Below are 14481 nucleotides of genomic sequence, written 5' to 3' on the forward strand. Positions count from 1 at the left end.
TCCTGGGAATTGTTAAGGGTGCCAATAATTGTGGAACAGGTGATTTAATGAAAAATAATTAATTTTTAGTCAGGGATTTTTTTATTTTCTTACAATTCATTCGAGTTGAAGGCTACATTTTTCTACAATTTTCAGTGTGACAGTATTCTTCTGCAATAAACACTGAATTTATTTTAAGGCTTTTAACACATCTCAACCAGGGGTGCCAATAATTATGGAGGGCACTGTACATAGGCCTAGTCCCTATACATAGGCCAGCTACATATCATGCTTGCATGAACTTGGCTATCTCAATTCCCTTGCAGATGGCAGCGCATTTTCAAGCTGGGGATATGGGACAAAATCTCGCCTTTCTGGAACAAAGGCTTCCTCACCATGATCATCGTCCTCATTGTGCTCTTCCTAGGTTTGTTACTCAAAGTCAAAACCGTCTTATGTGTATCGATTTATGTGTAATATTTGTGAAACCATTAGTGAAAACTCGTAAGGCAAGTGAGTTTCTCCAGAGAATTTCTGAAGAACGTAAGTGATGCCTTAATGCGGGCCTGAATATGCTGGCAGGCTGTGTGTCTTAAACATGGAAGTTCAGAAGTCCCCCACTAGTGGCTTTATCAATGTCGCACCAATCCATGCACATGCATCTGCACACCATGTGAGCTAACACGTGTGAAATTGACATAAAATACATGTTCATGCATGTTAGCGCATATGTATCCTCCTGCAGCAAGCATATTCTAGACACACCATCCAGACAGAACAATGTTACTGTATCAATGTAAGTGACAAAAAACCTTCATGATGCTGATAGTATGTTTTCAATGTTACTGCTTTTCTCAGATGCTGTACGAGAGGTGAAGAAGTACTCGGCCGCAGATCCTGGTAAAGATCCGAAGCTGAACCCAAACATGTATGACCATATGCACATGAAGCTGTTCAGAGCGCAGAGGAACCTCTACATCTCTGGATTTTCACTCTTCCTCTGGCTGTAAGTGCTTTCATTTTTTGGCTTTTGTTTTTTATTAAAGGGGCACAATGTAGGATTACGTAGTTTGTCCGGTGCCCGTGGCATGCCTGTCTCAAAGTTAAAATAAGCTCGCTGTTAGAATGTTTTTCATCACAGAATGCCAGCAGTTGTGTATGTATGTCAATCGATTTTTCGTATGAGAAGGGTTTCCCATGACAGTCGTAGCGGGCCGCTCTGTCTAACGTTACATTTGAGGTTCTCTGTGAAAGACAGTGAAAGTGGTCGCGAGAGTCATCGTTCACTTACTAATCACTCAAATAAGCATCGGCTGATCTTTTAATCCTACATAGAGCCCCTTTAAGGTCTTCTTGGGGAAACAAAAAGAAAGGAACACCTGAACATTGACCATACTGTATAATGTGAGACATTTTTTTATTCTCATGTTCACATTTTTCGCCACTATGTTTACCTCGCTTGATTATCCGCCACTACCTGGGCCTTCCACGGATGTCTCCATGACCCCCGCCCCGGGTAGCTCTGCCTGGTCTACGGTAGCTGCTGGCAAGTCTCGCCGCCGCCCTCCTCCTGTCGCGGCGTGTCGGACTGGGGCTGTTTCGGATCTAGTGCTCCACAACGCCTTTGCTCCTCTTGCTGATCTCCCTACGTCGCCTGCCCCACGTCGGAGTGGATCTGGATGTCCGGATGAACAGGGCAGCGAATCTTGCCCCTCGCCTGCTATCCAGCCAGGCCATCCATCACCGCGCCAACATGTAGCTCGCAAAGCTACCTCCAAGCGCAACAGGTCCGCAGACAGCGACGGCTCGAGTCCAGAGCGCGTTTCTGATAAGCGGCTCAGGCCAGGCCATCCATCACCGCGTCAACATGTAGCTCGCAAAGTTACCTCCAAGCGCAACAGGTCTGCAGACAGCGACGGCTCGAGTCCCAGAGCGCGTTTCTGATAAGCGGCTCAGAATCTCTTCTCCAACGATGGCCGCAGCAGATTGCATGGCCTCTACATCTCCAACAGCGGATAGCTTGTCAAGCCATCGGGCTACTGCGATGCCTCTGTTGGCTAATGATGCTGGTGTCGTTAGCTTGTGTAGCCCGTGTCAAACACCACCGGCGTTGTCCACGGCTGACAGCGTCCCTCAGCGTCCAGATGGTCTACAACTTCCTCCTCGCACCTCTATACACTTTAACCGCGATGTTCAATGCCCTCCTGAAATTCTCATTGTTGGTGATTCGATTGTCAGAGATCTGATTATTCCTAGTGCTATCACGTACTGTATCCCGGGAGGAAGGGTTGTTGACATCTCTCATCTCATTCCGTCCCTATTGAACAGACATTCTTCCGTAAACACTGTCATTGCTCACGTGGGGACAAATGACGTCATGGCCCGGAACTCTGTGAAGCTACAGAATGAGCTGGAGACGTTATGTCTCACTGTTGAAAGCCTCGGGAAACGCTGCATAATGTCAGGGCCCTATCCCACTTAGCTCCAGTAATTCAGAGCGTTTCAGCAGATTGCATAGTCTCCATACCTGGCTGAAACAATTCTGCAATCTAGCTGGTCATGATTTTATTGCTAATTTTGATATATTCTGGGACCAAATCATTTTTATATAGATCTGATGGGGTGCATCCAAACAAACTGGGCCTACTAGAGCTAACCACCAACTTTATTCAGTTCATTGCTTTCAGCACACACCTTGACATTCAACACAGCATGACCCAATCCAGTTCACAAACACACCCAGCTCTACTATGGTCCTGCTGATAATTGCAGCTCTCCCTCTCCTGCTGTATCACTTGGGGATCAAACTACACAGGCAATAAGTAGCCCCTCTCATCACCTACAGATGGCCCTTCTTAATGTCAGATCACTTCGTTCTGCTGCTGCTTGCTCACCCTCCCATTCAAATACCTCCTCTGGCCAGCAGATGGCTCCTCGGAAATGTCAAAGCCTGCCCATCTGCAATGATATCTCCCTGCCAGAGACTGTCCTTCCTATTTCTTCTCCTGATATCCCTCTCAATAATGGACTAAGCCCTGAAGTCATGAATGCTACATGTCCATTGGAGTCTACCCCTGACGTTGTTCGCTTGGACAATCCATGTGTTTTTAAGGACAGAAAAGGCATTGGGTTAATCCACCTCAATATCAGAAGTATATTGCAACGAGATAAAATGGACCACCTAAATATTTTAATTGCTCAAACTAACACTGATATCTTGGTTTTATCAGAAACTTGGCTGAAGAGTGAAATTGATGACTCTGAAGTCAACCTTTCAGGCTACAATTTATTTAGAATTGACAGGGTTGGGAGGGGTGGGGGTGTGGCTATTTATGTGAAGTCACATTTTTCTGTCACAGTTCTTTATTCCCTGAGTGAACCTAAATCTTTTGAATGTATTGCACTCAAGGTATATTATGGCTCCAACAACAACTTCTTTGTAATAATAGGGGTCTATAGACCCCCGTCAGCTGATTCTAAATCCATAGATCAGCTGGCAGAATTGATATCTAGATTCACTGACTCAGAAGTTCTAGTTCTTGGGGATTTTAATATTGACTGGCTAACTGATGCCTCCAAACATCTTAGAGATGTTTTCTCGAGTCTATTTTTGGATCAACTTATTAATGATCCAACAAGACCAAACTCTAAGAACCTTAGCAAATCATCTCTTATTGATCTACTTTTCAATAATAAGACTAACAAAATTAGTGCAAGTGGTGTTTTTGGGATCAGTGACCACTGTCCCATTGCCTGTATTAGGCACAGCACTCTAACCAAAGCACTGCCTCACATTTTGGTTAAAAGAACTATGAAACATTTTAATGAGCAAGCTTTTTTAAATGATCTCTATGAAAGTGACATTCATCTAACAACTGAAATTCCTGATGCTGACTTGGCTCTACAGTTTTTCTCAAACTCATTTATTTGCATTGTTGACAAACATGCACCTTTTAAAAAGATAAGAGTAAAAAGTAGAACAAACCCATGGTTCACCCCTGAACTCTCCTCTCTTTTTCAGTCAAGAAATAAGGCTTGGTCATTAGCAAGGAGGAGCAAGGATGCCTCCGACTGGACAAGTTTCAGGAAAATCAGGAACAGATGTACATTATCTGTAAGAAAGGCTAAATCTGACTATTACTTTAACCTTGTCTCTAGTTCGTACTCAGATCCTGCAAAATTCTGGAAGGCTGTAAATTACAAAAACAATAAATCTGTTACACACCTATGCCTTCTTCAATTAAGTTTGATGATTGTCTACTACAAGACAAATCAGACATTTGCAGTGCTCTTAATAAACATTTTTCTTTAGCCAGTCAAAGTTTTGACAATAGCAATAATCATTCCTTTATGCCTAGGGCTGGACATGATATGCGTATCAGAGACAATGTCAGAGACGATGATCTGGAATTCAGGCTTCATCCTGTGTCTAAGCATACAGTGCTATCTGCTTTTTATTAGCAATTGATAGTCGCAAATCCACTGGAGAAGACCAGCTAGATCCCCTTTTTCTCTTCGCACTGCGGCATATATAATAGCAGAGCCATTATTGCACATTTTCAATTTTTCTATTTCCACTGGAGTTGTCCCTCCTAATTAATATTTTGCACACATTACCCCGTTGCACAAGGGGGGTGATAAGACTGACCCTAACAACTATCGACCAATATCCAAGCTACCGTGTCTCTCAAAAATACTAGAGAAGTTGGTAAATGATCAGCTCAAAGAATTTCTAAATACCAATAATATTTTGAGCCCTCTCCAATCAGGCTTTAGGCCTAAACATAGTACAGTTACTGCTGCTACTAAAGTAATGGATGATATTATCACTTCTCTTGACAAGAAAAAACATTGTGCTGCCATCTTTGTGGACTTATCCAAAGCATTTGACACCGTGGACCATTCTCTGCTTCTACAAATTCTGCCTGGTATTGGTTTTTATGCAAGTGCCTGTAAATGGTTCCAGAGCTACCTTTCAAACAGACACCATACTGTAAAATTGGGTAATACTCAATCTGACCCCCTGCTAATAACCAAGGGGGTCCCACAAGGTTCAGTATTAGGTCCGGTACTCTTCACCATGTACATAAATAGCATACTTTCTCTCCTTTCCAACTGCTCTATTCATCTATATGCAGATGATACAATTTTGTATTGTGTTGCGGATTCTGTACAGCTAGCCTTGGAGAAATTGCAGCAGTCTTTTAATATCCTACAAAATGCCTTCATTAGTCTTAAGCTTCTACTTAATGTAAGCAAGACTAAATGTATGGTCTTTACTCGATCTAAGCATGGCATGAAAAATGATTTTAATATATATCTACTTTAGATGGGTCTGTTATTGAGAGAGTATCACATTATAAGTACCTGGGAATCTGGCTAGATGACAAGTTCACATTCAAGAAACATACTGACTGTCTTGTCACTACGCTCAGACAAAAGCTATCTTTCCTGCACAGAAATAAATATCACTTTCCTGTTTTCTGCAGAAAAAAGTTAATTGAAGCTACTTTTCTGTCTTCCCTTGACTATGGTGATATTATTTACAGACATGCACCACTCTCTAATCTGAAGGCACTTGACACTGTCTATCATTCAGCTCTTCGTTTTATTACTGGGGATCCATATAGTACACATCATTGCCTGTTATATGATAAAGTTGGGTGGGCTCCACTTTCTCACAGAAGGGACATGCATTATTTTATTTTTATTTATAAGGCCCTCACTGGCAAACTCCCATTTTATATTTCATCTCTTTTAGTTTGGCACTCCAACCCATACCAAACCCGCAGCAGCAATTTTTTACTGGAGGTCCCTTATGCCCGCACAGAACTGGGTAAAACAGCTTTTAGTGTCTGTGGACCTTCAGTTTGGAATAACTTACAACTAAGGATGGGTCTTCAAGCCTTTGTGCCATTAGAACATTTTAAAGTTACACTGGGAAGTTTTTTATCACATACTTGCACTTGTTTTAACTCATAAGTTTTAATTCATAGTTTGTCTTAATTCTTATCTCTTATATGATTTATGGTGTATTGTGTATGTTCGTTGTTTATATATGATTTTATATGTGCAATTGTTTGTTTTACTCGACATCATTGTAAATGAGGGCTGGGCCCTCAATGATTCTTCGAGTTTAAATAAATGAAATGAAATGTTTTTAAATGAGCTTTTCTCTAAGTCTTTTGTGTCACAAAAAACTAACACGCAAAATATAAACAGTCACATTAACCAAAGACCTACTCCATAAACAAACATTTTTGCAACTTCTGCACACCTCTGCAGAAGACGGTGCATGCATAGGAGGGGATAACATGCTATAAACGTCTGGCACAGTGCCCATTCTGCAAGCAGCATTTGTTGACATTGCAACGTTTCGTTTACAGACGTTGGTCAGGTTACTAATGGTGCATAACCAAAAGCTGTTGTCAAGTGATGGGTTTTTTTTTTTGTGGACATTTTCCTGAAATCCTGAAATATCCTGAAATCGCACTTCAAGTGAAGATTAGATAAATCTTCATTTTTCCCATAGGGATATTTATGTTCATTTTCCACCAGTCAATCGAAGTAAGGTTTTTGTTAGATTTTGTCAAATATAACCAATATTATACAGTAACTGTAAGCACAACATTTACATGGATCACTACCCCACAATTGACACTGACAGACACGGTGAAACCCTTTTAGGAATGTGGCACTCGCATAAAAGCACTGTGTATCTGAAGACATTATTGGTGAACAGTGCATGTGGTATTAGGTACATTTCTTATGTGTCCAGTTAATTTAGTAAGCCTGTCACTATCTCTACTGTCTCAGTTTCAATTTACCTGCTGACTCCATTTCATTTCAATTCAGCAACTAGTTCAGACCAATCCGTAAACACTTGTGGACCCATGATTTTTGTTCATTTGTAGTTCAGCAAGTAGACACATTGCAACCCAACAGCAGTGGTTGACAAAATTAAAAAAGTGCAGGCCTAACGTGGAGCAAATAAATCCTAGTGCTGTGAGTTTCCTCAAAGTGAAATGAGTTAAATGGGATTAACCGACCATGAACCTTCCCAGCCAATCATGGACTTGACCTTTGACAGTATGGTGTTGTCTCATCTCTCTCTCTCTCTCATCCTCACTCTCCTCTCCTCCCATCAATCTCTCTCTCTCTCTCTCTCTCTCTCTCCTTCCTGCAGGGTCATGAGGCGTGTGATCACCTTGATCAACCAGCTGGCCTCAGTTCAGGGCTCCACTGCAGCACTGCAGGCCCAGGCGGAAAGCGCCAACCAGGCTGCCAAGAAATACATGGAGGACAATGAGCTCCTCAAGCAGGTCAGTGGAACAGGAAATGATGTCATGGGTTTATGGGTAGTCATCATAAATGAAGAACTCTATGGGCAAAGTCATTATACATAGTTTTTATTTAGTTTTATTTAGGGTTATTTAGGTTAGGTGGCTGGGAGAAGTAAATGACCAGTGCTCTCCCCCATCTACCTCCCTGGCAGTGTTACCTTGAGGTACTCATGGTACCATCCTACCACACTGCTCACTGAGGGCACCAGGTCGACTACCCCTTTGCACGGGTGATGGAGAACAAATTGAATTTTGTTTTATACACTGGTTGCTGTGTCACTCATGACAAGGGGAGTTTCCCATTGGGTTTTATGAATTGACTTGTGGTTGCATGTTTTACCAGCATCACAAGATTGTGTGGAACTAAACTAGTGGAACATCCCTATAAAGAAGACAATGATGATGAAAGTAGGCTATGGAAATTGTATGTAAAAGGAGGCTTGTGCTCCCTATACTATGCAGTCAGAAATTTAGAAGATATAATGAGGGTAAACACGGTTCTATGAGTTTCGGATGACCATCACGCCCTGGCGGTGAGGAGAAACGAAATAGAGTTAAAGCTTCAACAACAATGCAGTGTTTTTAACTGATGGCCGATTGATGGATTTCTGTTTAGACTTTGGCTGATGGAAAAGGCGATGGCAATGTCACGGCAGAGGGAAATGATCTCTTGAAGGAAGAGCTGGAGAAGCTGACCGAGGAGCTGGAGGCCTCTAAGGAAGGTGAGTGAACTCCCTCCAGCGCTTGACACTCCATACCAAAGACCAAAAACCAAAATGGCTCGTAGATGTTAATCGTACTACCCAAAGACACACTCACCAATGGGTCAAAGTTTCTAGCAACTTTTATTTTCTAGCAGCCATAGCTGAATTTAGAGCCCTGCCAAAGGCCCTACATCAGTGGTGGGCGACCTGGATTCATTAGCTACATTGCAGTGTCCATATTCCAAATGACTGGGTCCAATTTATCCAGGTGATCATTCAACCAGGCACAGGTAAAACCAGGTCCTTTCGAATATGTGGCACAATGAATCCAGGTGTCCCGTCATTGTCCTACATCAAACTCCAATTCGGTGTTTCCCCCCACCACTTTACAGTTTAGGTGGCCACCTTGACCAGAAACCCGTCCCACCTCGACTATGTCCCCTGAGAACATAGATGCATGGACACAGCATCCAGGCTCATGAGATTTGATATTTTTTTTTGGGGGGGGGGGGGGGGGGGGGGGGGGGGGGGGGGGGGGGGGGGGGGGGGGGGGGGGGGGTTTGGGGGGGGGGGGGGGGGGGGGTAGGGGGGTAAACATGTGGATATGTTACAGCTGAATGAACACATTCTAATGTGAGAAGAGGGTTTTAGCTTTTAAATAATTTCATGCTTTTGTGTGCTTTGGAGCCAGACATATTTGGGTTTTCATAGGCTGAGGGCATCATTTGCCAAAAAGGGCTTAGGCATTTAACAGGCGTTTTTGCAGGTGCCTTAGGTTAAAATGGGTAAAAGAACCACGTGAAGGGAAACTATCCCTTCTCACCTCTGCTAACCTTGTCATGCCCGTGCATTCTTCATTCTCCCCATGCATCATATGTTGATTTATGTTTTTTGGATAAAAAACATTGGATATGTAATGTAATATTCGTTCTCTCGCTCTCCAGCTCTGAAGAAGTCCCAGTCTGAGGTGGAGGCCATGAAGAGTCAGAGTGCTGGCCTGACCAAGGAGTACGACCGCCTGCTCACGGAGCACCAGGAGCTGCAGGTATCGTATACTCATGGAGCCATTTTGAAGAGTTTGGTGGCAAATTTGAGGAACTGAATTTATTTTATTCATATTTGTCCAACACCAAAATAGAATCTCGGTGAAGGCTGGTTGTGTGTAGGATTTGAACAGACATTTGCTTGTGTTTGTTTGTTTGTTTGTAAGGGTTAAAGAGATGCCCATATGTTTAGTTGACATTGAACCAACATTTAATTTCAAGAAGAAAAAAAAAGATTGTTGTGTAATGAAAAGGGTTGAGTGACCATGACTATGAGACAGTGAGACACATAAAAAAAGGAAGGACCCCTAGTGGTCATTGAACGCCATTAACATTATGCTTGCTCTGTCTTTTTTTCCCCACACAGAACCAGATGGAAAGTGGAGACAAAAAGGACGACTAGGACTTTTTTTTTCAGATTTGTTTGCAGTGTTATTCGGGATAACACACAACTGCTGCCGTGTAAAAAAAGCACCTCTTTTCCAACACCCACTCTCAGTCTTTTCAGAGCACTGCATGCAATGGGACTACTCCCTTATTTACCTCACTGTACAGTGCAGCTGTGCAAAACATGCTTTACTCTTCACAATGCATGCTTTTTCATTTGGTTTTATTCATTATCTGTGTAGGCATACCCTTATCATACATGCAGTACATGTTCATGTACCTTTTTGTTTTTTCTGTTTGTTTTTTGTTTATTTGTTTGTTTGTTAGTTTTCTGCTGTGTGCCTTGTTATAAGAACAGAAGAGGCAGCATTTATAGTTGCAACCAATGACCGTATAGTTTGCGCAATTGTCCAGAGCGAATGTATTGTCCGCGGGTACAGTAGTCCATGGACTATTACAGCCTTCTTTATCTTTGACTTTATTGTCATGTTGACTGGCTGAGCAGACAGGGGGTTAAGACGAAATGAAGACATACTGTATACGGCGTGCCTGTTTGGGAGTTCCAAGGGAAATTGTGGGAGTGAAATATCATCTGAACCCTGTCCAGTTCCGTTACACATTCCAGGAAGACATTGTTATCCTGCAAATGTGTCGTTGTTATGTGGTGTCCTGGCTCCCTGTTTGTGACAGTTTATATTTTTGGTTCTGAAATGACACTGGGCCACACCATTGACTGTATGAAAATTGTCCACAATAAGGTCTATAAATCACCATGTGAGCTTTGCGTTACAGTATTGCTTATGTTGATAGACAAGTGTGGAAATGTGGGGGTGAAAAGCCAAACCAACTGTTATGTTCTGTTCTGTTTTCAGTTTGTTTCAGGGATTTTTGTGACCATTGACCTCAATGCTGTAAAATTCTTTATTAATGTTGATGAAGAAAAAATTAGAGCATTTGGGGTATCAGTTATTTGTTTTGTTTTCTACATATAAAAATTAGTATTTTCTTAAAAAAAAACCTAAAAAGTTCTTAAACTTATTCATTCACTTCCCACAGAATTTTGTGTGTGCTGGCCTATGTACTTGCAGGGCATGTTTTTAATGTTGACTTAAAAGCTGTAATTCCTGTGAGGTTTTTTTGTTTGTTTGTTTGTTTTTGTTTTTCCCTAAGATGCTGCCTTAATATGAGTTGGTGTTGTGTAGGTTTGCCACTGTCCAAGAGTTTTTCATCAAGAATCTGATAGCACTTTTTCTTCAGAGGTGTGCCACTTGGGTTTAATTGCAGATGTAGATTGTGACTTGAAGTAGTTCTCTTGTGTTTTTGACGTGGATGTAGTTGGCACATTGTGGATATGACTGACCTATAGGAAGAGCTCTTCATTTTTGCACCGCTTTATTGCATGCTAGCCCGTTGCATTCAGTAGAGGTTCTCTCTTACTTGTGCTCATTTTGGATCTGATGACAATGGTGATTCTCTGCCCATAAGAATGTGAAAATGTTTCTGGCCCTTTTTGGATGATATGTGTCATAAGAATATGAGCAGGCCACTACACACAATCTATTTTTGTAATAACTAAAAAGTCCTGTCCGAACATTTTAATCCACACAGCCACTGCCCGTCACTCTGGGCAGATGCGACACTGAAACGTTTTTGTGTGCATGAGCAGTCTAGTAGTGGAGGTCCCTTCCTCTTTCTTAGCGGTATGAGATATTATAGTTCCTCCCATCCGTTCCTCCATCCTCTCACCTTGTGATGCAATGCTTACAGTACATAAATAATTGAAGTTTTTATCCAACGTCTTTCAAAAACTTAATTCAAATGTCATTTATCATTTGCAATCAGGATGCTGAGGGGGAAAAAGCCTCTTTAAAGCAGGGGAACTATTGTTTTCTCCATTGAGTAGGGGCAACACAGAGGGAAGAGTCATGAAGCATGTACAGGGAGGAGGAGCTATATTGACTTGACGTATGTGATAGGACTTTATGACAGAAGATCCAAAGAGGTAGGAGTCAGCCTCCTAAGATGAATCGCAAGTTGCCTTTTAGTCCAGTTTTTATGGCTGTTGTACTGTTATTTTAAAACCTCCACTGTCATTAAATTAATTTCATACTGTAAAACATGTGCCTAAGTTGTAGTTTGTTAGGATTTCAGCAAAAACATGCCATGTTTTATTAGCTTCCCGTTTGGCAAGAAAAGAGACAAGCAAAGGCAGAGGCTTCATATTATAATTGCTTTATTTTTTTACATCATGTACATTCACAGGATGTTCACGATTGTACAGTTTTGTACAAAAATAAATGGGAGCAAATAAAACTATGTACATTCTAATATATATTTGTTTTTTTAAAGCAAGTAATGATGAAGATAATAATAATAGTATTAATAATAAATGCCGTTGAGTTTAATTGCTCCACAAGTCGTAAAGACTTCATGATCCTTGGTTCATACTGGTAAAAGTTCAAGTTCTGAAAAACATCAACAACTCCCAGAGATATGCTGTGCCAGAGAGGTTTTTTTTAGTTTGTTTTCTTGTTGTTTTTTTTTTTAAACAAATGACAAAATCAACTTTCATTTTCTCTGTACAGTTATATGTAAAAGTATGATTACCTTTTTTTTTTTTCTTCAGGAACAAAGTGATTGGCGAACCTTAGAGTAGACTGCTGATTTTTCTCTTTTTTGTCTTAGTTTTGGCACATGAGCACATGTGCAACCAACCACACATTTCCACAATATGTAAACGCACGCACACACACATCATCTCATCTCTTACACTCACTCACTTTTACACACATTTATACACATTCACTGAACACCACAGATAACACCGATGTGCAATTCAGGGGGTTAACAAATGGGGTAAAACACTTACTTCGGATCGCTAATTTAAGGTGGTAATTTCGTTGTTAATTTCATAGTTATTTCATAGTTATTTCAGGGTAATTAACTGTCGTTGGTTTTTAGTAACAGCAAAATAACCATACAGTTTCCAGTGCATTGTGGTGACACCCTGATGACTCGCAGCACGGTGACACTTTGTTGACACACCACACACACAAACGCACGCGCGCGCACACACACACACACACACACAAACGCACGCGCGCGCACACACACACTGCTGCACTGGAAAACTGGAAACTGTATGGTTATTTTGCTGTTGTTACTAAAAACTACTACCAGTTATTATCCTGAAATAACAGAAAGAACGATGAAATTACACGAAATTAACACTAACTTATGTGAAATTAACGATCGAAAGTAGATAAACGAAATTAAATTACCTTATTAGCGATGCGTAAAGTAAAGTCTTACAACAAATGTTAACCCCTGCACAAACCTGACACTGTTAAAAACTCACACTGAAATGGTCAGAGAGGACAGAAAAAAGTCCACAATATAGAACCTGCACTTCTGATGTCGGCACAGTTGTCCTGAAAACCAAAATTAGTTTTATACAAATGTATGTTGTTTTGTTTTGTTAGAAAACTTCTTTTTAACATTGTTGCTCGGGCAGTTTGTATCAGAGTCTTGGCCTATAGCTATTAATGTAACACAGTGCAAAGGTCAGTTTCTTAGGCATCTGTTTGAACAGTGTATATATGAACTATGAGGAAGCAGTGTAAAGAAGTGGTGCGATCTGCATTGAATTGGAAATATGCATTAGTCCGTGTTCTCCGTGCCCATATGCTGGGCTGCATTTTATTAGAAAGATTGTGGTGCGACACTGCCCCTGTGTGGACTTGATGAGGTTCTTGCAGCAGGTCGTCTGTTCTTGTCTTGTGTGGTTGCTGGCTGGGGGAGGGATAAAGCACGCGCCCGCCTCTCTCTCTCTCTCTTGTGTCTCTGTGTGCTACTGATCGCCAAATGACTGACTGATTGCTTGTTGACTCTGACCTAAATCACACAAATATTTCTCCTGGAATGACAACAAACGCACAGTAGCAATAGGACAGGAACCACCGGACAACAGGGAGGGGAAGCATGCACAGTCGTTTCAAAGCGAAAGGGGGTGGAAAGGCCTACCACACTATGTCCTACCCCTCATACACATAGGACACACACACACACTCTCACACACACACACCAAAAGCACTGTATAAAGTGAGTGTGCCGGACAGCTGATATCTAAGGACCCCTTCGCTCCATTGTTTCAACATTCACAAACCTTGACATGAAAGGCCAGTTACAACATCTTGGATCAACATGGCTATTCTAAGAAGGTCTCCTCACAAGGCTCCCCAGGGCAGTTTTGTTTGTTTGATCAGGGTTTTTCTTGAAAGGGATGTGCCCTCGCCAACATACATCATTCGCACCAATAGTTAGGTCTGATCTATTTCCATTCTTAGTCTTTCTTAGCTTGACGATCCCCTGTCGAACGTCAACTTCAATCACAATGGCAGCCATATTGTGTTCTGGTTTCTAGAAATATACGACAGAAAAACGACCCCTTAGAATCGAGGTCAACGACCCTTAAAAAAGGTTTAGAACATTATATAAAAAAAAAGATTTGTTTGTTTTGTTTATACAATTGGAAAAATTATTGTACTATATTGTTCATAAAAATTTTAGTACCAAAACAATAACAAAAAAAGACATCTGGAGAATCAACATTCATTGCCTACCATGTTTCAAAAACGGCATGGACATTCAAGAGTTATTCTCCCTTAGCTTTTGGTGTAAAAAAAAAAAAAAAGATAAAAAAAGTAATTACCGGGTTATAACAACCTCTTTTCACATTACCTACATTGGGGTCCAATACAAAATGTTTTGGGGTGTGGTATTCAACTAACAGCCAACTGTAGGTAATCTTTTTAGCTCAAATGGAACTCTGTTGGACTAAGCAGCAAACATTCCCTGTTTCTGGCCTGTGGCGTGATCTGGGGTTGGGGTGGGGGAGGACTTGTGTGGTTCGGAGAGTGGGGAGAGGAAAAGGGTTGATTGATGTAGGTGGAGGTGGGTGGATGCTGGGGGAGTGAGTGGGTGTGGTCAGGCATTGGTGGAGACTCACAGGCGCGTCTCCCGCTC

At 41.5% G+C, this 14481-nt stretch overlaps 1 protein-coding gene across 1 annotated transcript; it reads left to right on the top strand.

Annotated features, from left to right (window-relative positions):
* Positions 1–305: 305 nt before the first annotated feature.
* On the top strand, positions 306–10208 carry LOC134444839 (B-cell receptor-associated protein 29-like; the record flags this gene model as incomplete). The annotated part of the gene is made up of 6 exons (XM_063194023.1): positions 306–406; positions 838–985; positions 7166–7301; positions 7939–8044; positions 8971–9071; positions 9437–10208. Coding segments are annotated over 6 exons (628 nt in total), but the record flags the coding sequence as incomplete, so codon positions are not given.
* Between the last annotated feature and the right edge of the window lie 4273 nt (positions 10209–14481).

This window comes from Engraulis encrasicolus, unplaced genomic scaffold, assembly GCF_034702125.1.
Source record: "Engraulis encrasicolus isolate BLACKSEA-1 unplaced genomic scaffold, IST_EnEncr_1.0 scaffold_770_np1212, whole genome shotgun sequence".
NCBI lineage: Eukaryota > Metazoa > Chordata > Actinopteri > Clupeiformes > Engraulidae > Engraulis > Engraulis encrasicolus.